The sequence below is a fragment of the Nyctereutes procyonoides genome, unplaced genomic scaffold (genome assembly GCF_905146905.1).
Source record: "Nyctereutes procyonoides isolate TBG_1078 unplaced genomic scaffold, NYPRO_anot_genome, whole genome shotgun sequence".
In the NCBI taxonomy this organism is placed as follows: Eukaryota; Metazoa; Chordata; class Mammalia; order Carnivora; family Canidae; genus Nyctereutes; species Nyctereutes procyonoides.
Genome location: NW_026575024.1, coordinates 21,560,061 through 21,585,334, shown reverse-complemented (window position 1 = coordinate 21,585,334; position 25,274 = coordinate 21,560,061). Strand labels below are relative to the sequence as shown.

Below are 25,274 nucleotides of genomic sequence, written 5' to 3'. Positions count from 1 at the left end.
AGGTTATTGGCAGTTTGTACAAGATAGAAAAAGAATCCTTCGAACCTTCTCATCTGTCCTTTTTAAAAGTTTCCTCCTTTTCTCTTTATTCTTCCCTGGTCAGGTGGAAAAGGATATCTGAACATGCCCTTGAACTTGGTCTCAGTAGGACCTGCCAGAATATTGTTTAGGAGACCTGCTAACAAGCTGAAGTATCCAGTGACTTACCAGAAGACATCAGGCTTCAGACAGTCATGATTTCCAAGGCCAGGGTTGCTCTGGCTGACGCTCTGGTCCCTGACCAGGATTTGTTTTGGTTTCAGGCTTAGTCACAGGTCCAAAAAAAACATTGGCATGAAGGTGGTAGACCCAAGGGGCTAGGGGGTTAAGACAGAATGTTACTTTGTGCTCCTACTAGGTGATATCCAGAGCTATGCATAATACAAATATTTTCCCAAGAGTTTTCTGAGCTGAATGTATTTTGACTGCTTTGACCCTCCTAAAATAAGATAAAATTGCATTTAACCCAGCTAAACTTAAAGTTTCACATTTTGCAAGCTTGAAAAGGCTGTCTGTTAGAAGTTAGATTTCCGTGGCAAGGAAAAAGATATTCCTTCAGCCAAAGACCCATTCAGTTCTGGGATTTGAATGCGTTGTGTACTGCCACTGTCCTCCCCCCACCCCGCCCCCCCACCATTTTCCAGACAGCAGAGATGGGAAATGTTAACTAAGAATCAAGGAAAGAGGGAAAAATAATGCAGATAAAGCAGTAATAAGCAATCGAAATGAGTGAGGCAGTTTGTAGAACCGACAAGCAGTGTGATACCCAGTGGATTCGCAGTGTCTGCTGCTTTAGGATTCAGGGAGATTATAAGTCAATCAGGGTGATTTAGGGAAAAACAAACTGTGACATGGTTCATATTTTCCCCCCAGATGTTTTTCTGTTTCCTCTCACATCCTCAAATTGTCCAATTAATTAAGGAAAACATTGCAGTGGATTTCTTCAGTGAAGCTTTTGCTGGTTGTGAGATTTGAGAGCTAGATTATGTATCTCCTTGGAATAAGAGGGGAAAACAGCTCATTCTTGTATTTATGGGCACCCACAATTCTGGCATCCGTACCCTCTCAAATCTGCAGCTAGTGTCTTGCTTTGTTCTTCACACCATAAACGGCAGAGCCTAGAAATTACTTCATGTATGATTCAGGTTTGCATATTAGTCAATAATTTCAGTTTTTTCTCCTTGATAGATGCTTCTTTTAAGTATCACCAATAAAGAATAAAGGGGTCTTATTTCAAGATCTGTCCCTCTTGCCATTGTTCTGTTCTCGGGCTCAGTTTGAATTGTGTTGTAGGGTGTCTTATATGTAAGTGCTCCGGCAGTGTCAGTCGAATGAGATGTTTCCTTCTCTCTCCTTTGTTTTCCCCTCCCCAAAGTAACAGGATCTGATTGGAAAAAATAGGCGCTTAGAGCCAGTCACTACTGCCACAGCATTTGTGACTTTGGCCAAGCTAGTTAACCTCTCTGGACCTTTGTTTACTCATCTATAAAAGCTATGAGGATTACATGAGAGTAGATGGAACAGTTTTTATAAAAGACCTGATTGCATTTACACAAAGTAAGTGTTTTGTCAGTTTGTTTGAATTTAGCAAAATGACTGTCTGTCACGTACCGTAGCCTTGTACTACCCTTGGAAAAGTATGCCAGGATGAACAAGGGTTTGGTGACTTCCTTCAAAGGACTGGAGTTTTACTTGGCAGATGCAATCTGTGGCAGATGCAAATAGTGAATGATCAGATGTCAGAAAGGGTCGAGAACTATATTCAAACTCTCAACTTAATGTTTAATCTAGACCCAGGGTAAGGCATGCCACATAATTTTATTTAATCTTTATAACTTATTCCCATTTCCTCAGTGAGGCAGTCAGAGAGGATATACCACAGACACACAGCAGGTGTTATGTTCCTGTACAGGTTCTTGACTGGTTCCTGATGAGAAGTCATTACCAGGTGGATAATCACTGTAGTGTTTCCTTAGTTACCTTCCTAGGTTTGCATCAGGGTTACCCAAAGGGCAGTCTCCCTAAGAGTACAAACTGTGCACAGAGGGAAGCGTGAAGTAGAGTAAGGGTTCTTTCACCAAAGAAAGAAGCTTGTTTTTTGCTTTTGCTGCCACTGCTCAGTAGCCATTTCGCCTTGGCTAAACCGTTAATCTCTGATTATCAGCTCTGTGATGTGGCTACTGAGAGTTTTCTATAAGGTTGTGTGAATCAAATTAAAGAAATTTAATTGCTGTTCTGTGCATTAAATGTAATACAAATGTCAGGCATTTTATTATGTTAATACTCTTCTCAAGAAGGAATTAGAAATTCATCAGAAGTAATAGTTTCATAATAGCTTAGTATAGAATGTTAGGAATGTTTTGAGTTTAACCCTAAATTTTGAGGTCTGTGTAAAGTATGGTGAGTAAACTTCCCAACTAAACATCTCTTGGTGCTGTGGTCTAGAACCATGCTTTTGACTGGAACGAACTTTTTTTTTTTTTAAGATTTTTATTTATTCATGAGAGAGAGAGAGAGAGGCAGAGACACAGGCAGAGGGAGAAGCAGGCTCCATGCAGGGAGCCCAACATCATGGGACTTGATCCAGGGTCTCCAGGATCAGGCCCTGGGCTGAAGGAGGCCCTAAACCTCTGAGCCACTCAGGCTCCCCTGGAACAAACTATTGACCTGATTTCAGATGGTGTTTTCCAGAGTGTTTGTTTCAGTACCACAGAGAAGTAGAAAGAGTGCTAAACTTGATTTCCAAAGGCCTGGGTTCAAGTGCTAGTGCTAGCACTCACTAACTTTGTAACCTTGAATTTTACTTTGTCTCCTTAAGCTTAGGTTTACTCATCATAAATTAGGGATAATGAAGCCTGCCCTTTCTTTACCTTGGAGTCACTTCAAGACTCAAAGAGATAATGGGACGAGAGAGCACACTGTAGAACCATGGGTGGTCAATTATTTTGTTCATGCAGGTGAGCAGAGTATGGGAATGGGAGCATTTGAGAGACTGTTTTGTGACATGTATCCCTCTCTCCTTTTGCTTCTCTGTTGCTGAAGGTGGATGGGCAAGTGGTGGCCCTGCTTGTGCAGAATCTGGAGCGCCTGGATGAGTCTGTGAAAGAAGAGGCGGATGGTGTCCATAATACTCTAGGTGAGGGGCAGGGCGACCAGTGATCCTGAAACCGTCTTGTTTGTTTTGGGGCTTTGTGCTCATTTCTTTCTTCCTTCATAATAGAATCAACAGTAGTGGTATTTTCTTTCCTTCTGCTCCCAGACTGCTTTTCCAAAAATGAAGACCCTTGTGTAAATTTCATATAACTGCAGGTTTGGTTTGGTTTGGCTTGCAGTAATAAAATTGGAAGTCCATTAAGTAGATAACTTCCTGGACAAAAACACTTCTGTTAGCAGGCCTTTGCCTCCAAATGTTAGAGTCATGCCTATGGTTGTTTTTTTTTTTTTTTTTACGCTTTAGAAAGTGTGTATTTTACAATTTTTAATCCCCCTATATTGGTTTTTCTTTCTTCTTTCCTTCAGTGGTACTACAAACTTTGGCACAGTGGAGTACCCTTATAAGATAGTTTATTTTAAAAAGAGTTAAGTGTTTGTCTTATGTGTAGTTTGCCATGTAACCAGAGTTGAAGTATTATTGTTAACTTGGGTGCACCTTCATCATATGTTAATTTAAGTGGATTTCCCTTCTTCGTCCTTGAATCTCCCAGGTCTTTTTCCTTGCAAAGTTGCCAAACCATTAGCCTATTTAAAATTATGCTTTTGGGTAGTCCTCTTTAACACTGGTCATTGTCTTATTAAAAAAAAACAAAAAAAAAAAACAAAGGTGACATATCTTAAACAGAGCTTGAGAAATGAATGAGGCCCAGCTGAAGCAGAAATTTTGATTGGATTAGATTTTCCTCTCAGCTCTTTTGTCTACCACAGATTTCTCTTGTTTTATACTCTCTTCTGTGAGCATTGTCATAAAGAAGAGGGAAGACATAGCACCAAGGGACTAAGAGAAGAGAGAACACAACAATCTGTAACTTGGGGGTTGGCTTCAGTCTAGAGCTAGAATTTGGCATTGCCATCTGTTAGCCTAATGCTGGATTTTGCTGAATAGAAACTTTATCAAAAGTCTTAACTGACTTAATAAAAAGGGCCTGAAAAAAAATAAATAAAAAGGGCCTGGTATAATGAAAACAGCACCAGGCTGGCAGGCTTTAGAGATCTGTCTAGTTTCAAATTGGTCACCTACCATCAGCTCAGGAGGTTCATCCCTCTCTCATTTATTGAATGCCTGCTATTTGTGAGGTCCTGTGCTGGATGCTGGGGTACATTAAAGATGAATTAAGCATGATCTTCCTAAGAAGCAGACTGATGGGAAAGTCTTAAACAGAAAGGAAAGATAATACAGAATGACAAATGGTATAATAGGAGTCAGTGGACAGCAGTATGGAAGTGAGGAAGCTATCTCTAAAGGTAGCTGATTGGGGCTGGATGTGAAGACAGGTGCGTTTTGACAGAGAAATGTGAGAAGGACCCTTGGATGGGAGAGAGTTACCATTGCAAAGCTGTTTATGGGCATGGGCTTGGGAAAAGAGTAGGTATGTATTGTGGCAGTAGGAGGTAGCTGTAGTGGAAGATGGGACCTGAGGCATGAGTTTGCCCAGTTTGTGGAAGACAATCTTGTAAACCAAGGCAGGATGATTGCTTTCAACTCTAAAGAGCAACAGGAAGCCATCTACAGTGTAAGCAGAAGAATAAGGGCATAAGATATTAAAATGAATGAGTTGATTTTGCTGGAAAATGTGAGAAAGTAACTTAGGGTGTTGTGGTGGTCGTCAGCTCTCAGGGGTCTCATTGCTACTCTGCTAACATGGATTTGTATTCCACTACCTGAGAGGGCTGCCCACTGAGTCTTTAACTTGCCACTGGCTGACACGGGCAGAGGAGTGAGGAAGAACCTAAGACATATGGTGATTTCTTTAGCTCTTTCTCCTTCAAAACTCAGACCTGATGTGTTCTGGGCATTGGCCTTAGAGAATTTGGAACTAACCCTATCTCCTTTATAATAGTAACATATCCTGGGATGGGGAGCTGAAGGGGCCCCAACGGAAATGAAAGCATAGGATGTGTTAGAATGGAACGATAGGGGTTTTTTAAAAAAATGTTCCCTTTTTTTAATATTGTGGTCATGTAATAACTTTTTTTCCTTTGGCCTCCTAAGTTTTAATTTTTCTATTAAGCAGCAATTTGGCCGTTGTAGGAGATAGCAGGACCAATTATATTTGCTTCCGAGTACCTGACAGTTACCTCTGCCAGCATGGCCTTTCCCCTCTGTGCACATTATTTTGTTCAATTAAGAAGATCATGCTTGCTTCTCTTGTAATATCCAGAGAAAGAGAACTGAAAATGAATGAATCAGGAAGGGAAGAGACTGAATTCACCATCCCCTGATTTTTTTCCCTAAGGCTTCATGCCCAGTCCCCTGCGTCTTTTGTTACAGGTCCCTGGGACTACAGTACAATGAGGACTAAGAAGGCCTTCCTAGGCAAATAGCCACCTTTCTGTGTGTTCTGCTCTAGAGTGGTTCCCTATTAGCACAGAACATCTATCACTTACTCCTTTGTGAATCACTTAGTCACTTTGTGAATTTCATCATTTTCAGTTATGAGTTTTACTTGCAATGTTACTTGAATTAAAAATAAACCATAGAATCTCCCTGGTTAATCTAATAATGACAATACAGCATCTGGCTAGGAGGAATACTGGAAGTCAGAGGAATATGGGGCGTGTCATGGGAAAGGAAGCAAGCTTGTTACAGATGGAAACAAAATTGCCCTCCCAAATGACTGGCGTCTGTCTCCTTTCAGCTATTGTGGAAAACATGGCAGAGTTCCGACCTGAGATGTGTACTGAGGCTGCCCAGCAGGGTCTTCTGCAGTGGCTATTGAAGAGGCTGAAGGTCAGTTTGGCATTGTGGGACCCTAGCTCACATTGTTCTTTGCTGTGGGCCTGGCTGAAGCTGGGTCACTGGCACAGATGTTTGTCCTTTTTGCTTTGGGATCTAGTTTGGGAATCTTTCAGTATCTCTTGTCTCTTTCTTGCTTCTTCTTCGTTTTTTTGTTTGTTTGTTTTTTTTGTTTTGTTTTGTTTTTGTTTTTTTAAAGAAGAGGCTTTAAAGTACCCTTTAGGGGCACCTGGATGCCTCAGGGGTTGCTCATCTACCTTTGGCTCAGGTTGTGATCCCAGAGTCCTGGGATCCAGTCTCACATCAGGCTCCCCGCAGGGAGTCTGTTTCTCCCTCTGCCTATGTCTCTGCCTCTCTGTTCTTTCATGAATAAATAAATAAAACCCTTTAAAAAAAAAAGTAGCCTTTAATATCTCTGAAAATATTATAAACATTTTTAAATACGAATTCATGTGGTACAGAAGGTTTAAAACTGAAAGTAAAAGCTCCCCTTAGTAGATTCCTTCTAATTCCACCTGCCAGAGGCAGCCACTATTAGCAATATTTTACCTGTCCTTCAGGAAGTTTTCTGTGTATCTGGGAGTGTGTGTGTTTCACAAACAGAATTATATAGTATTTTATTTTGCAAGTTGGTTTTTTCACTGAACTAAGAGCTGCCTAATACTTTTTTTTTTTTTAAGATTTTATTTATTTATTCATGAGAGACACAGAGAGAGAGGCAGAGACCTAGGCAGAGGGAGAAGCAGGCTCCCTGCGGGGAGCTTGATGTGGTACTCAATCCCAGGACCCTGGGATCACGCCCTGAGCTGAAGGTAGCTGCTCAACCACTGAGCCACTCAAGTGTCCCAGTACTCTGTTTTATGCACATAGCAAAATTAATTTAACCATTCCCCTTTTTATAACACTTTTTCATTGTTGCATAATAATTTTTCACTGTTGTAAGAAGTACTACAGTGAATATTCATATACACATTTTTTCCTTGCATACTTCTGTTAGTTTTTCTGTAGGATAAACTCCTAGAAGTAGAATTGATAGATTGGAGGATACACACATTAATATTTTTGGGGAGTTGTCCTGCATAAAAGCTGCCCCACTGATTTCAGGGTATCTGTTTCCCCTAGCAACATCTGATACTATCAGACTTAAAATTTTGTTAATCTGCTAAATGAAAACTGAGATTTTATTTTATTTTGGAATTTTAGAATCAGGGAAAGAATATTGGCTACCGCTTGTTTGTTAGCTACTAATCTCTTTTAATTTACTATTTATAGCCTTTGTTCATATTTATATTTCTTTTAGATTATTTATTCTCTTTTCTTCGTATAGATCTTTTGCTGTCTTTTTAACAATTAGTGCTGTCCCATAGAGTAAATGAGAAATGAGAGAGGCAAGAGCTTCTCTTAAAAGAGTAGTTTTAGGGGCACCTGGGTGGCTCAGTGGTTGAGCATCTGCCTTCGGCTCAGGTCGTGATCCTGGAATCGAGTTCCATATCGGGCTCCTCGTAGGGAGCCTGCTTCTCCCTCGGCCTATATCTCTGCCTCTCTCTGTGTCTCTCATGAATAAATAAATAAAAATCTTAAAAAAAAAAAAGAGTAGTTTTAATCACAGGTGTGATGGAAGGCAGTTTGGGACTGCTTATATGCTACTGAATTGGTCCTCAGGCAAGCAAGTATCCCCAGCTTTTCTGTGAGAAGGAGGCATTTTACAGCTGGAAGTATTCATGGCCTTGCTATGCTTCACAGCCTTACAGAGATCCAGAAAGTCTGAGGTATGTCAGGTCAGATTACCCCCTACTGTCTGGCAGGGCTCAAGAAGAATGTTCTGCCTAAGATAGCATATGCCCCACAATTACTCTTCTTTCTGACAATTGAAGTCTTCCATAGTCCTACTTATTTAACCATTTGTTCTCATGAAATCTATAACAGACTTCTACAGCTTGACTTGATATTCAGCTGATACTACCGTCAGTGGATATGGGCACATGTGCCTTACAGAGTATAAACTTAGTGCATAGTTCAGTAGATTACAACTCCTTTTCTCTCTGTGTGTGTGTGTGTGTGTCTCTCTCTCTCTCTCTCTCACACACACACACACACACACACACACTCCTACCTTTTAGGAAAAAAAAAATCAGGTGTGATTAATTCATGCATTGTCATCTTTGGAACTTCTTTTGACCTCCTCTCATGGGTCTTGATGTCCTTTGGTTTTAGGACTAGACTTGTTTCCCTATGTAGTTCTCAGTTTCTTTCCTCAACATTCAACACGTTTTTATTCTCCAAAGCCTTAAAACATTTTGGGAGTGAGGAGTGGAGGAGAGGAAAGTCCAACACAGAGTTGAGGGGACAGGATAGACGGCAGGGACCTGAGTTGTTGCTGGGGTGGCCATAGGTGAGAGCTCCAACCTTAAAATATACAAAACAATCCAATAGCTCTTGTCTCTGAAGTCAAGACCAATTTCTTTAAGTTCCTTGAGAGTTCCTTCATTTGCTTCAGGGATCCGTCATTAAACCAGGATGTCAGGCCGCCTCTGCCCTTCGAAAGGTGTTGAAACTTGCCAGTCTTTTTTTGAAATGGTAACAGGAAGGGAAATTGAGACCTTTGGGGGTTTTCCTTGGATTCCATTACCCTAATGAGAGTAATAAAGAGTCCCACTCAATAGTCTAGCAAGGCAGTGATTCTTGCCTTTTAGGCACAGTGTTAATGTAATCCTCAGGGCATAAATAGCCATGTTGCTCTCTCTAAAACAGTTTTTTGAGGTTTTGGGGTATCTAAACATTAAAATGCTATTAGGTTATTTTACTAGTAAGCAAATGCCCTTAGAAAAATCCTGTCTGCCCAGAACATTAATGAGAATCCTGCTTAAGGGTGAAGCCAGCAAGAAGGTATGTTTTTAAAAATAATGCCTTGTGCTTTTTTCTCATAATCTGGGAAAGTGCTTGTTATAATTTTCACTATCATAAACATACTGAATTTGAGTGCTGGATCTCTAAAAAATACAGATTTCCAGACACGTCTCAGTCTCTGTCTTTGGTATATTTTAGAGAAGTTCCACCTATGATTCTAATGGACAGCCTTCACTAATACCCTCTGCTCTCTGGAGATGTGAACATTATTGTTACCCAGTTTAATTCCACACTACTGGACTAGATTTAAAAACTCCCATTTTCAGCGTGCTATTCCCTGTTCAAGGACCTCCCTCTATACGATGCTGATGACCTCTGCCTCAGATCCTCTGCCTACTTTTAAAGTCCCCTTGTACTTGGCCTCATTTGACGTTCTCATGTCTCACTTTTTAAACGTTAGCCTTGCTACCTTTCAGACATCTTTTTTACCTACCCCCTGATCTGCAAAGGTCAGAATTATTTTGACCTCTGTATCTGTCTTTGTTCATTCCCCTCCCTCTACCAGGAATGAGTCCTGTCTTTCTTATATACTTCTCAGTTACACGCAGCCTTCATTAACCAGTTTAAGTCCCTACTCTTCCATGTAGCCGCCATCAATTTTACAACTGAAAGGAAATTTATAACTTCTATCGCAGATTAAAAAAAAAGTCAAGACCTATAGAGAGTAAATGCCTTGCGCAAATTCATACAGCTAATTAGAGAAGAGCTAGAATGAAATGCAAGACTCCAGACTTTCTTCGTGCACTATTTCCATGGCACTACTTTGCTTCCAGCCCATACCACCCTCTATCTTGTCTGAATTTCAGCCATTTTACTTTTTTCCATCCTGGTTCTTTTGTGGGAGGCAGCAGATCTGGGTTCTGACCTATACTATAACTGTGACATTTATCCTCATGAAGCATTTTTTTCTTTATCACCTGGCAGACTTTTTTGGTATGCGTGCTTATTGTCTTTCTTTAAGTATCCTTCAACTCTTTAAAAGCAAGATCTAGGTCTCCATTACATTTGCATCTCCTCCCAATTGTTAAGTGTGGTTCGCGGCAACATGTTAAAAATGCAAAGTCTTGAACCTATGCCTTGACCCACTGACTCTGCCCATCTTGTGTGAGACTAGCAATCTGTTTTAACAAGCGCTCCATGTGACTTGGATGCAGGTTAACATCAGAGAACCACCATCCTCGAATACTTAACATTTACGTTTCTTGTTAAACGTTACTGTTTAACTGATCATCCCATATTTATTCGGTTGTCTTTGAGTAATTCTTCAGTGAGTGGTACCTTGATGAGGCCTCTTTTTGCACTGGTAGCCTAGCAGTATATAGAGATACTCATGGATTTCTTCATCCACTAAATGAAATTTCACTAATTTGTGCTAAGAGGATGAAACCCATTGCAGAGAATTGCATTAAATGGGTTAGCAAGTGAGCAGATAACAGGAGTGTGAGACCATCACAGTTCATTTTTATGGGAAATACAAGCTTATTAGGATGTTGTGTACTATTGAAAATAACACCAAAACCCAAAGTTTTGTTTTTCCTTTTCTAAAAAACACAATTAAAAATCCCTTTGTTTCCCAGTTAAATCACCATTTCTAAAACAGTTGCAACATTTAGCATATGAGCTAATGAATTGAGAATTGGCTACATTATACTACACATACAACTGGTTGATGGGAAGTTCTTAGCCTCCTATGACCAGGAGCTGGGATTTTACAGGGCACAATCTGCTTCAGCATTTGTACAGAGCTCTAGATGTGTCTGAACCTGCCCCATGTGTTCCAGGTACCAGAGGTGAGCTGCAGAAATAACCTGCAGGTTCTGGCTGCGGGTGGCAACATAATTGTTTTGTACTTTCCAAAAAAGCAGCAGTTCCCAAAAAGGTGAAGTTTAATTTTATTCAAGGCTAGTACATGCTGAGTACAAACCTATGCTTGACTCTATAATTACTCTGACAGCTGAAAGATTTAGGATCACCACGTTCCTGGATAGAAGAGAGCCCACAGAAGCTTCAAGTCCCGATGGGACTCATCGGTTAACTTTGCAAACTCTAATAGACTGTACCTACTAAATGAATTCTCCTTTCTCCTGATTTTCACTAAATAGCTTTTTGTAATTTGGCAGTTTGATATTTTGGAGGCTTGGAGGCCATCACCTCTGGCTGAGATTTAAATAGAAATAAAACTTCTTTGATGACTCTTTGTCTTTGGTTAAATGTTTAAGATTAGACTACTTCCTTCCCACCTGGCCCACAGTTTCCTTTATTTGTTTCCCACAAGATTAAAATTTTTGGTAGTCATTACCATCACCATAAGTTTTCCCCATCTGATTATGAGTGTCAATGCATTAGCTGTTGACTATATGGGAATTGCTATTCTAAATACTTCACATACATTATTTCTGATCCTCACAACCTTCCAAGTGGGTGCTGCTATCCTCCATTTACAGATGTGGGAAGAATTCCACACAGGGGAAGTGATTACCCCAACTCCATGTGAAATATGTGGCAGAGCCCGTGACAGTTTGGTCTGGGTATCTCGAAAGCCTCCCTCTCTTGCCAGGGTGCTTCCCAGCTGGTACCTCTTTCAGGCTCTGAAGCATTTTAGGGCTCAGTGTTGGGGAGTTATGGGGGTCTAATCATTTTGACTTTCTGATTAGATTTCCTCCTTCATACCAGTTTTTTGAAGGACCTATATTTTAATAGAAAAAGTGATGAAATAATGATTATTATGATTTTTAAAAATTTACTTTGGGCAAATTGTAAACTCCTTGAAGTATCACAGCAAAAACGAGATTTCCTGGGGGAATCAGGAATTCTCAATAGAGGAGAACTAGCTGTTGAGTGCCGATGATGTTATATATTGGTTAATTTAATCCAACCACCCCAACGGGAAATTATTACTTATTTTTACTTAACATAAGAGAAATTGGGTGAAAGAGACAGAGTAATTTGGCCAAGATCATATAGCTGGTCACCATTAGAGCTGAGAACCAGGTTAGAACCTGGATATTTCTGATTCTAGTCATGGTAGTACCTAATATGTGTTAGATACTTCCATGTTACCTTATTTAATTCTCATAGTAACTCTCCTGATGTTGTGTTATTATTTATTTTTTAATTTTTATTAGGTTGTTCTTTTATTATTTGCTTTTTACAGATAAGGAAACAAGACTGAGAAATATTTCTTGAGTCATAAATGGCCACTCTTAAGTTCATGGTGCCCTGGATGTCTTGGGAATTTTGTTTTTACAGTGTTCCTATGCCAGAAATGACCTAACAATCATGTTTGTTTTAGGTCCAAGGAATTTAATGCATATTTATGTCCTAACAATCTAGTAGCCATTTGAAAAAGTAATACACATGAATTAAAAGAAAATACTTTTTTCTTTTATACTTAAATACCACAGTTACTTACTAATAGATATGTGAGCCTTTTGAGTACTGCGCAACTAAAACCTTGAAATCCAGTTGAATACCATTACCCTCATTTCTTTTCTACATTGATTTTCACACAGTTTCTTTTATTACAGCAACCACTAAAACCCAGCTTCACAAAGATAGGATGTCATCAAAAGAGTTTACCTGGAGCTAGTAGTTAATGCAATGCTCAACAGATGTCAAATGTCACTGTGCTTTCTTTGGAAATTTTAAAATGTCCTACAGTGCCCTTGTCAATTGAGTTTCACACTTCAGGTACCTCGGCACACAGTTTGGAAACTACAGACTTTGTGTCCCATAGGTAGTACATGCTCATGAGTCAGACATAGGTGCATTGATCCTAGATTCATGTTCTATTTTTTTTTAACGTAACCATATAATATTTTTAACATTTTTATTTTTTTTAAGATTTTTTTTAAATTTATTTATTCATAGAGACACACAGAGAGAGAGAGAGAGAGAGAGAGAGAGAGAGGCAGAGACACAGGCAGAGGGAGAAGCAGGCACCATGCAGAGAGCCTGACCTGGGACTCCATCCAGGGTCTCCAGGATCACACCCTAGGCTGCTGGCAGCGCTAAAACTGCTGTGCCACCGGAGCTGCCCTTAATAGTAGTTTTAAATGCCGTAACAACGGACAAGTTTCATGTCTTATTTACCTGTGTACTTTCATGTTTAGTTCTTTGTCTTGTGTATAGCAGATGCCCAATAAATACTCATTGAAAAAAAAAAGAGAAAATCTCCCCTTTATCTTGGAGACAGGATTTATAAAATCAAATAAAGCACAAGAGACCTTGAAACCACAGACAGGCTATGATGTCTTTTGGCTTCTTTTAGTTAAGTGTATCTTGTTTCAAAAGAGAACACTTGTACTTGAAAAGCTGTATATAAGTAAAGTGGTGTGGCTTAAATAATTTAAAATACCAATACTTGTGATTTAAATAATATGAGTAGATAATTTTATTAGCAAATACTTGAATGTGATAGAGTTGCTCATCTCTAGGCTTACCACTTTTGAATTTTGATTTTTAAACAACTGCTTTCCTTAAAGTGAAACACACTACAGATTGCATTTAAACCCTGGCTGTTATACTGAATTTCTTGAAACAAGGCCTCAAGCTTGCCCAGGGAGCATACCTTGCAGTCAGTACACGTAAGACTTTGCATTAACAGATCTTTTAACCTAAGATGGTCAGCTTCCTGAAACTCTATGGGGTGCACTTAGGCTTGACGAGAAAGACGTGCATAGAAAACTGAAAAGTTGCTGGGCGTTGCTTCATTAGGGGCCACTCTTCCTTCTTGAGTACAAAATCAATGTCCAAACAGAACTGTGAATAGCACTAAGGTGACGGAGGTGTTAGCTGTAAGATGAACACTTCCCTGTCCTTTCCAGGGACAGAAATTATTTGTCATTTCAAAAACCTGGATAGGTAACAAGGCTGCTGCTGATTAACAGTTGTTGTCTACATGCCTGCATTTTAAGGATCAAGGGACAGTAAATAAAAACATACCAGTGAGATTTGCTCCTCTCTGTGCACCTTTATCCGAAGGTACCTTATTAATGGTGAGATATTTGAGTCTCTCTGCTGAAGCAATGATGTGGACAGCCATAAAAGATGGTCTCTGCAATAGCTATGTTCCCTCTGAAACACCAAGTAGCAGAGCATGCATCAGGGAAAGAATTGTGGGTAGTAATTTAGGTGTTAAAATATTAACACATTTCTGCATTTTTAATGTGGTTTCCTTTTTAAATAGTAGGCAGATTATGGCACATGAGCAGATAGGTTTATGATTTCAAATTAAATTTTAAGCATTAAAAAATCCAAAAGGAACTACTTTGTTATAAATACATTCAACTAATCTAAACAAGAACTTGCTTTCTTTTTACCTTCTCTGATCATCTGTCAGCTAATTTACAGCCTAATTTTATGATTGTAATATGTGAACAAAACTTCATAATGGATTTTAAGTCTTACAGTTTCAAAACTTTCAAGTATTCCACTAGTTCACATTTGAGTATATACTCTGTGCTAGCTAGATAGCAGTCCCTGGGCTCAAAATGGGAAATCTGGGAAGGCTTCTCTGAGGAGGTGACTTTCATCCCTGGGCATTTGCAGTGTGAGAGCCACTGTGTACATCTGCCATTTATGGTTTTACTGCGTAGTATTTGAGTCTGATCTCTGAGAGCAGAGGCAGACTTTTTTTTTTTTTCCCCTTAACCTCCCTTTTCGCTTTCTAACTTCTGTTCTCTAACTCAGATCCTAGTTCTTATGAAAAATTGGTTTCTGGAGAAGTAAGCAAGGCCTGTTAACGTTTTTTTCTTATTTCTCCTATTTCCCCACAGGCAAAGATGCCTTTCGATGCCAACAAACTGTATTGTAGTGAAGTGCTGGCCATACTGCTCCAGGACAATGATGGTGAGGCTCCCTCTCAGTATTGATATTCTGTTAGGATAGGAGCCAGGCTTGTTTCAGATCATGACAGCAAGCTCTCTTGCCTTTGGCATCCCCTTGCTCTCCCTCTCGCTCTCTGTGCAGCTTTTGTACTCTGTCAAGCTGTATTGATTTTGTTTGCTGATGTATCAGTGTTAGACGGCTGTAAAATCTGACAGTTAGCTTCATTTTTTTCTTCCTCTTTTTTCCCCCCCTTTTAGAAAACAGGGAATTGCTTGGGGAGCTGGATGGAATCGATGTGCTTCTTCAGCAGTTATCCGTGAGTAATTCTTATGCTTCCTGTCTGCCATGAAGATACATGGCCTGCTTTAAATGGGAGGTGGAGCTGGAAATTGTGGGAAGAAATAGGCCATGTGATGCAAACCATATGGAGTATGTTGGCAGGTTTGAGGTTACAGTGGAGCTACATAGTTTACCTCCTTTTCTTAGTCATTTGCTCTCTATGGCCAGATATCACTGGCTATATCTGCTATGGATTTTCTCCATCTTCTGATATTTGTCAATTCAGGAGAGGTGTGCTTCCAGCTCAAGTGTATATTCTTGGGCCAAGAATACCAAATTATTTTCAGTTGACCCACTCCCAAGATTATTCACTTCCTTTCCTTTCAATCTGCCAGTAAAATGGATTCTATTCATTTAGAATCCAGATAAGCTCAAGGAGTACAAGTTCCAATGCAGTGGGATAGAGGTCACAGAGGAGGACAGGGAAGGATGTGGTTCTAGAAGCTGGAATAAGAAATCAGAAAATGCCATTTTCTCATTATAAGAAATGTAAGTCTAGTTGAAATGTTCTGCTGGCATTCTGAAAACACTCTTAAGATTTCTTCTAACAAATTTCATCTGTGCTATTCCAAAACCAAGACTGAAAATAGATCATTTGGATAAAATCTTGAGTGTTGGGAGTGTCTGAGATGTCAGTTTGCATACAGCTGCCATCTTGGTGCCAGCAGCAGTCTGAGTGGCTTGGCCTCTACCCCAAAACAGAGCTTTGAAATGTGAATATGTTTCCAGTTTTCTGGGAAGGTGCTTAGTCCTGTTCTGCAAGATTATTGATCATTTTGTAGTAGACTCTATGGGTATGCATATACAGTTAAAAAGGCTTTCCTTTTAACTTGCCATATATTTCTGGCAGAGACAGAACTTCGGCTTTCATTTAATCCCATGATTTAGAACCACACCTGCTGTGTGAGACAGCTCAGTAGCCCTGATGGTTAGAGATATCTTCCTTAGGTTGTGGCCCTTCTGGATTGTGGTTTCTTTTAGAAGGAATGAAATGGGTCATGGTTGGTCTGGGTAAGTAGAGAGCTTTGGTGATAGCTGGCAAAGTTATTCCTTGACCTGGAGATGGTGGTTTTAGCTGTACATGCCTTTTATGGAATTTTCTCTATCTGTGTTCTATTTCATAGCAAGAGGGTTTTGTTCATTTGGTTTTTTTTTTTTAATCTGAGGCAGATTAAAAAAAAAAAACACGAGTGGAACTCAATCACTCGTGGACCCAGTGGTCAGTTGAGTGTTTTGCTTTTTTGTTTGAACTGATAGCTGTCTAATACCTGTGACTCAAAAAGTCCAGTTTGTCTAAAGTGGAAGCTGGTGAGAATTTTGTTTAGTGAGCTTCTGCTTCAAGTTGTCGGGGTTATCAGGACAGGCTGACTTTGGAAATTGTTGAGTGCTGGCTGACATTCACTTAACGCTTTGTGCTTTTTGGTGTTTTTGCTGGACAGGTGTTTAAAAGACACAATCCTAGCACTGCTGAGGAGCAGGAGATGATGGAGAATCTGTTTGATTCACTCTGTTCCTGCCTAATGCTCAGTTCCAATCGTGAGCGCTTCCTGAAGGGCGAGGGTCTGCAGCTGATGAATCTCATGCTCAGGTATGTTTCTTAGCTCCTAGTGCTCCATCTTTTTCGTCCAGCTCCTCACTGTTGGCCCAAATTCCAGAACACATATCTGTGGTCTTTTAGTCCATTGAGTTTCCTAGATATGTAAAACAGTAAGGCCTTTAGGGGTGTGTGCATGTGCACATGTGGCGTGTGCCTCTCTGTGTGTGGGTGTGTGTGTTGTGGGGGGGGAGTCCTTTCTCAAGTTAGAGTGGATGAATTGAATAGAAATTACATTTTCGTCTGTTGTGTCAATTGGTGATATGACCATTCCATTGAAGGGAAATGTCTTTGTGCTCCTTCTCAGTTTACTCCGTTGGCTTTCAAAAATCTAGTCATGACCTTCTAAACTATGTCAATTTCTAAACTTTATATCACACGTAGACCTACCTATGACATATATTTGTATTTTTGGTTTTTATATATTATTTTTATTTATACATATTTTTCATTATATATGATTTTTTTGCGAATTGCACATATGCTATGTGGCTAGCATAGGAGATATGAAAATGTGCAAGACAGTTCTAGAACTTTTCTTTATAGTACTTTCCTTTTAGATCTTTTATTATTTATGCTCTAATTCCTTAAGGTATTTAAAATGGTTATCGTGCTTAGTATATTTCATAGAATCCTAATGTTGGAAGTAAATGGGAGGTAGCTTGTATCAGTAACTCTTGAGAAATCTGGCTAGGAAGAGGAATAGGAAAATGGGAGTGGGGGGGTGACCAGAGTATGTGATGGGGTCAAGGGACCATTTTTTAAACTGAGAGCCACTAGAGTGAGTTTGTGTGCCTGGAAGATGCTAAATATTATTATTCTTCATGAAATCCAGCTAGAGATTGTGCTCTTGAAACTTCTGTTAAACTAGTTCTTTTGAGGGGCACCTAGATGGCTTAGTCAGTTGGACGTCTGCCTTCAGCTCAGGTGATGATCTCTTAGGGTCTTGGGATCCAGCCTCTGTGTTGAGTCTGGCTCTCTGCTCAGCAGGGAGTCTTCCTCTCCCTCTGCCCCTTCCCCTGCTTCTGTGCGTGTTTGCGTGCTTTCTCTCTTTAGTAAATAAATAAAATCTTATAAAAAAAATCTAATTCTTTGAAAACAATTTTTTATAATTCAATAAATATATTTATTAAATATAATTTAGAATATAGACATGTGAAACTGCTGTTAAACTGCTGATAAGGTACTATTGTTAAGTGTCTTGCTGTGCTTATAAAGGAATGAGGCAAGATTCCTGCCTCTACAAAGCTTAAAAAGCAGCCATGTTACCAAAACACAACCCAACTTTGGGTGTAGATTTCTTTCACTCCTTTTTCCTGTAATTATTTTTTTGTTTTTACCAGCTTTTTAGTCCTGTTACACATGTAATTTCAATACTTTTTTAAACTTAACATGACATTTCCTGTGCTGTGACATGATCTTTGTGAGAGTTTTCAATAACTGCATAATGGACTCTAAGGAAATAGAGCTTACTTAGTATTCTGTTGGTGATACTGAGACAATTTCTGTTGTTTTGATATTATAACAAATTCTACAACGACCATGTTTTTGTTTAAAACTATTTTTGTGTTTAAGATTATCAAGGTCTGTGTTTCTAAAATATCTTCTCTTTAAAGGCCTATGTAGGGCTGGGGGCACAGTAGACCTCTTCATTTGTCCAGTGCATTCCATACCTTGAATTGATTGAAAATCTTCTTTTGTGGAATTGCTTTAAAAAATCTATTTCAAAGTGCAGAAAGGAGCATTGGAATTATTCAGAGGCCTTTAGTGTTCACTGATTTTTTGCTAGCTTTACTCTCTTGAGTCTTTTGTTTGTTTATCTCCTTTACCCTTCTAATTGCCTGTCCTTTTGTTGAAATGACCCACCTTCTCTCAAGTAAATAGCATATAAAGAAGATGCATTTGGCTTCCTGGGCCTTCTAACCTTAAAACTGTACTCTACAGGGACTTTTCCCTAAGCTTCTTAAAGGTCTGAACTGCCAGTGTCTTTGGATGGTTGAGCACAAATATAAGTGATGTATTCCTGTAGCATATGGCTTGGTAATGTGCAGCAGTGGGGAGCTGAATAAATAACCAGAAATATGGATTATTCAAATGCTGAGATTCTGGGAGCCTAATTAAAAAGGTGCTCCAAAAGCCTTAGAAACTGTACCTCTGTAGGATCTCCTAACTTTTCATTTTTGAATGCCAAAATTACTGTTAGATTAATTCTTGTGCATTAACTAGCTATTTTAGCAGACTCAGCATTCCCTTTTTTCTCTTTCCCATGCTTCTTTGTTCTGTGTTATTTTACTTCATCAGACTCCCAAATGGAAGGTTTAATTGGGAGGGAATTTTTTTTTCCTACTAGATTGATCCTGATCTTCTAGCAAGAGCTGCCAAGTTGCTCTCGGTCTAGAGAGAGACCCGTTCACGACCTGGAGGCTGTAGCTCTAGAAGTTTAGGAAAATTTCTGTGGTCTCACTGCTCCTGAGTACGGTTCTTACTGTGATTCAGACACTGAGCAGTCATGAAATACCCTCCTGGAAAGGTGGCAGTGTGGGACAGCATGGAAGCATGGGCTTTGGGAGTTGAGGTAAATGTGGGTTTGGAACATAGCTCTTTCACTGACTAGTGGATATTTGGTGAGTTGCTAACCTTTCTGACCTCTGACTCTCAGTTTTTCATCTGAAAAATGGAAATAACAATGCCAAATTTGCAGGGATTTTTGTGGAAATTAAATTAATGTGGCTGGGACAGTTCTGCAGCTATTAAGACACTGATAAAGTACCATGTTAACTTACTATGTTAAATGCTAGGCTTAATACAGAGCTGAACAAGATAGGATTCTTGCCTTTGAGAAACTTAATTGCTAGTGAGGGAGGCTGATGTAAGTAACTGCAATATAGTTTAATGTGTTATATAAACTGTTCCTCTTAAGTGTTTGCATGTCTGTGACTTTTCTTTTACATTTCTGATTATTGATAAGCAAAAGTCATTATTAGCAAGATAGTCATTTACACACACACATTATCACACACACATACCCCTGTATACTACCCAATTTGATATTTATCGACTTTATTGAAGCATAATTTATTTATAATAAACCCATTTTAAGTGTACGGTTTTAATTTTGACAGATGTGTGCATCTTTGTTTTCAGCACAATGAAGATATGAAATGGCCCTGTCCAATAGAAATATATTACAAGCAAGACATATAGTTTTATATTTTGAGTAACATGGAAAAAAGATGACAAGAAACAAAACTAATTTTAATAATACAGTTTATTTAACCTAGTTTAATAAAAATCATTTCAACAGGTAATCAATAAAAAAGATTATTCATTTTACTTTTTTTTTCCTACGAAGTCTTTCAAGTCCAGTGCATATTTACATCTCAGTTCAGTGCTAAATTTTCATAAAGTACTTGCTTTGTATTTAGATTTCATAAAATTTACAGTTGAAAAGGTAGATTCTCACACCTGAGTTTCTTCAGACATACTTAAATGTTTCCTAATCTGAATCAAGTATCAGTTTTTAAATTTAGATTGATTTAATCTGTTTTGTTTAGCCTATGTCACTCAACAGATTGTTTTTGAGATTCATTCATTTTGCATGTATCTGTAATTTGTTCTTGTTCATGTTTAATAGTATTCCATTATATTTCTGCATTTCAGTGTACCCATTTTTTACTTTATTCACCTTTTGATGAATATTTGGATTGTTTCCAGTGTCTTGCTATTATTAATAAAGCTGCTTAAGTCTTTAGATTGAATATATTTTCATATCAATACCTAGGAGTGGAAGGACTAGGTCATATTGGAAATGTAAGTTCACTGTTAGAAACCACCAAGACGTTTTCCAAAGTGGTTGTATCATTTTCTATTCCCTGCCTTCCTCCCACCCCAATAAGACATGAGAATTCTAGCCTCCTCAACACTTGGTGATTAGGTGAAATCTATTTAAGAATCCTCTCACTAGGGATCCCTGGGTGGCACAGCGGTTTGGCGCCTGCCTTTGGCCCAGGGCGCGATCCTGGAGACCCGGGATCGAATCCCACGTCAGGCTCCCGGTGCATGGAGCCTGCTTCTCCCTCTGCCTGTGTCTCTGCCTCTCTCTCTCTGTATGACTATCGTAAATAAATAATAAAAAAAAATTATATATATTAAAAAAAAAGAATCCTCTCACTATGTCACTTCCTCAACCCTACCCTTACACCCACCCACCCACTTCCAAACGTTGAGGATTAGGGTCTAGCATCCTTGGCTTTCCACCATGGGAGCATTTGCCATCCTGTATGTTTATCTCTGACTGTACTATAAGACTCTTGAGAACAGAAACCAGGTCTTCTTCCTCTTTTGTCCCTAGTACCTAGCAATAGATACATATTAAGGTTCCTAGTAAATATTTTCTAAATGAATGAGAAAGATCTGAGAAACATTTTTGCTGTTTTAAATCATCAGGTTATAGAATTTCTAGCAAATCCCATTCATAGACCCAAAGAATGAGGAATGGCTTACTAAAAGCCATTATAGTTGAGAGCTCAGTCTTCCACCTAGATATATTTAGTTCTGGTTTTCCTTGTCAGATTTTTTAAAAGACTGATTGATTGATTGATTTTAGAGAGAGCATATATGTTCAGGGCAAGAGGGAGAGAGAATCCTCAAGCAGACTCCATATTGAGTGCTTAATTCCAGGATCTGAGCTGAAATCAAGAGTCAGCTGCTCAACTGACTACGCCACCCAGGCACCCCTCCCTATTAGATTCTTTTAACATGTGAAGAACATGGTATAGGCCACAGGGTGGTTGTGAATCTGATCTTCAAGGCTCTGAGGAAGCCAGGCGTCAGCTGCAGTCCTGGGCTTGCTGCCCTGTCTGGCCCATGCTCCTGCTGTGCTGCAGAGCAGAAGCCAGCACAAGTGTCCACACTTCAATTTATCCCCCTTTGGGACACTCAAACCTCTCAACAATCTTCTGCCATCATCCTTTGAGATATTTGAGGGCTATGGTTTAGGCATTCATTTCTTACAACCTTTCTACTCAAGGTCCAGAGAATTTCTTCATCCAGATTTGTAGTTTCTCAGCATTTGTTTATAGGGACTGTAAGGAAGTCCACTACCTCTTTGCCCTTACTGGACAGGCCTTTCTCCTCTGCTTTATCCTCCCACCCAGGTGTTAGTTTAGTTGTCAGGTGACTTTTTTTTCACTCCTGTGTTAAGAGTATTTGGATTTTACAGGGCTTGACAGAATCAATAAGAAAAAAAAAAAAAAGCTTTTCATTTTTTGTTTTTCTTCTGTCAAAAAAAAAAAGCATTTTATTTTTTATTTTTCTTCTTCCAGATGAAGACATTATGGAAAAGAAGAAAAGATTTTTGAGGTGATATTTAAAAATGGTACTCATGCTATGGAAAAAGCAGCAGATAGCCATCCTAGCATCTAGGAAACCCCCACCCTCCCCAAAGGAATTTCTCATTTAGTCAGTGTTTTGATAAGGAAGGAGAAAAGATGGGACGAGAGTAGAAGGCACAGAACCTCTTGGACAGTATGTACTGTGTGTATATAGTATATACTCCCCCGATAGAGAAAAATACTGCTTCTTGTGGGTCCTCATTCTTTTGCTTTGAGTGTCAAGAGTTACAGTACAGGGAGGATGTTTGCGTGGTCTTTGGCCAGCAGTCAGAGTTAAGATACAAATATGAACCCAGTGGTTATTTTTGGAGTTGGGGATAGTTGAGAGAAAAAATAAAATTTAGGAAAGTCACAATTTATTATACAACTTAACAGAATGATCAGATTCAGAGTGTCCAATTCATACAAATAAGACTAATTTATACTTATAGGGGAATGGACATTTTAGAATTTAGTGGGACATGAGAGTAGAGCTATAGAAATGCTCTCATTGCCCCCTGAATGGAGACTGGTTTGCCATTTCTACACTCTTGGTTACAGATGTCTCTCCCTGGTAAGATGGCTGCTGCAAATTGAAGATTTCAGTATATCAACTTTAATTATAGACTGTACTCCAAATCGTTTGCTTCTTACCACCACAAAGCACTTTAAAAAAAAAAACTACAAAACAACAGTATGCCCTTGTTTCAAATGGCTCAGTGTTCTTTAAGAAACAACAAAGCCAGTGGGAGACAGAAGAATTACATTGTCAGTTTCCTTGAAAATGTTGACATGAAGCTTATTACTTCTGTTGTAAAACCCTGTTCCAGTTAGAAAGAGAAGAGACCACTGAGATCCCAAGGGATGTGTACAAATGCAGCTTGGGGTTGTGTAGCAGAAACAGAGTGAACCCATCTTGGTTATTAACTGTATAGATTAAAAAAAAAAAAAAGAAGAAGGGTACATAGACACATCCCTTTAGGAACCACCACCCCCCCCCCTGAGATTTCTCAGTAAGATTTTCCTTAATCTAAAGAAAAGTGTCTCTGGCAAAGAAAACAAATAGAATGGCTATGGTATACCCTCTGCAAAGTAAGCTTTCGCAGGCCTGGTTCTGGACTGTGAGCTTGTACCAAAGTGTAAAGGTAGGCAGGCCAGCCTGGGGAGCTCTTTTAAACCTTGAAATTTTATTTCCTTGGTTTTCACCTTGTTCGGTATTGGTTTTGCTCCTAATGAACATGGGAAGGTTCAAACTTGATTGCATTTTTTTTCTTGTGATCTTTTTCAGGTTTTTGTTCATTATTTTTTTAAAAGCTAGAGCCTTTTCTTCTGACTTTCAGTCTCCAGGATTCAACTGCAAAAGCAAAATAGTAATGCAAACATTTTAGAAATCAGCTATGCTTCCTAGTGGGGTTATATACAGTTTGTGCTCCAAGCTGCACACACTCATCCTGCTGCTTGTTTGTCCAACAAGCAAGCATTCCCTTTCCCCATTCACTGAATATTATCATTCTTTCTTAGATGGATAATAGTAGTTTGCACCTGTTCTCTGGGAACCAGAAAAACGCTTCAAAGCACAAAGTAATCCTTCCAACAGCCCTCCAGGCTGGCGTTACCTCTTCATAAATGGAAAGTGCTGTGGCTGAGAAGGCAGATTAAACTGAAGCAAGATTACTTGGCAGGAAATGGTAGAGGACCTGTCTGAGTCCTTCCATCAGACTTCATAGCTATTCATCATTCCAGTACAGCTAAATTGCACATATTTAAAGTACACAAGTTGATGAGTTTTGCAGTGTGTGTCGACCTATCGTACCATCACTGCAAACATGACAACAAACATATTTATCATACCCAAATGTTTCCTTGTGCCCCCTTGGTAATCCATAACTCCTCTCCCTCTACCTCAAGTCTCTAGGCAACCATTGATTTACTTTCTGTCCATTATAGGTTAGTTTGCATTTTCGAGAACTTTATGTAAATGGAGTCATTCAGTATGTACTCTTTTTGGTCTGGCACATTGAACTATAATTATTTTGAGATTTGTTCATGTGTATCAATAGTTCATTCCTTTTTCTTTGCTGGGTAGCATTCCATTTTATGAATGTATCATGGTTTTATTCACTTGTTGATAGGCGTTTGGGTTTCCATTTTTTTGCTCTTATGAACATAGTTATGAATATTCAGATACATTTCTTTGGGTAAACATATTTTTCATTTCTCTTGGATAAATGCCTATGAGTTGAATTTCTGAGTCATATGATAGGCTTATGGCTAATTTCTAAGACACTATCGATCTATTTTTACAAGACTGTTATACCATATCATTTTTGTATTCCCACCAGCAGTGTATGAGACTTCCATTTTCTCCATATCCTCACTAATACTTGGGGTGGTCAGCATTTTTGTTTTAGTCATTCTTGTGGGTATCTATAGGTATTTTGTGCTTTTAATTTGCATTTCCCTTGTGGCTAATGAATTGGGCTTTTTTTCATGTGCTTATTTGCCATTCATATATTTTCTTTGGTGGTGTCTGTTCAATCTCTTGCCCATTTTGGCAGGGGAAGGGGGTTTATTTGTCTTATTGTTGAATTATAACAGTTCTTTATACATCATAGAATCTTTTGTCAGATGTATGTTTTACATATAGTTTCTCCCAGCCCATAACATTTTTTTTTAAAGATTTTATTTATTTATTCACGAGAGACACAGAGAGAAGGCAGAGACCTAGGCAGAGGAAGAAACAGGCTCCTCACAGGGAGCCCGATGTAGGACTTGATCCCAGAACTCCTGGATCACACCCTGAGCTGAAGGCAGATGCTCAACCGCTGAGCCACCAAGGCATCCCTTGTCTTTTCATTTTTAGTCTTTTGAAAAGTTTTAAATTTTGATGAAATAATTGTTAAGGGATCCCTGGGTGGCGTAGCGGTTTAGCGCCTGCCTTTGGCCTAGGGCGCGATCCTGGAGACCCGGGATCGAGTCCCACATCGGGCTCCCAGTGCATGGAGCCTGCTTCTTCCTCTGCCTGTGTCTCTGCCTCTCTCTCTCTCTCTGTGACTATCATAAGTAAATAAAAATTAAAAAAAAAAAAAGAAAGAAATAATTGTTAAACTTATTCCAGTGATTCCCCCCCCCCCGCCCCCCGCATTTGAGTAAACTTAAGTAGTATCTTTCAAGAAATTCATTTTATCTTACTGGTCGAACTTAGTGGCGTAAGGTTGTTTGTGAATATTCCTTTATTCTTTAA

At 39.2% G+C, this 25,274-nt stretch overlaps 1 protein-coding gene across 2 annotated transcripts in view; it reads left to right on the top strand.

The window, feature by feature from the left end:
- Positions 1 to 25,274, top strand: part of CTNNBL1 (catenin beta like 1) — a 162,454-nt gene that overhangs the window by 59,164 nt on the left and 78,016 nt on the right. For both annotated transcript variants that reach the window (XM_055302188.1, XM_055302183.1), the window contains exons 6-10: positions 3,082 to 3,175; positions 5,892 to 5,983; positions 14,674 to 14,746; positions 14,983 to 15,041; positions 16,504 to 16,652. In XM_055302188.1, the coding sequence (XP_055158163.1) occupies positions 3,082 to 3,175; positions 5,892 to 5,983; positions 14,674 to 14,746; positions 14,983 to 15,041; positions 16,504 to 16,652 (467 nt within the window). The remainder of the gene's footprint in view (positions 1 to 3,081; positions 3,176 to 5,891; positions 5,984 to 14,673; positions 14,747 to 14,982; positions 15,042 to 16,503; positions 16,653 to 25,274) is intronic.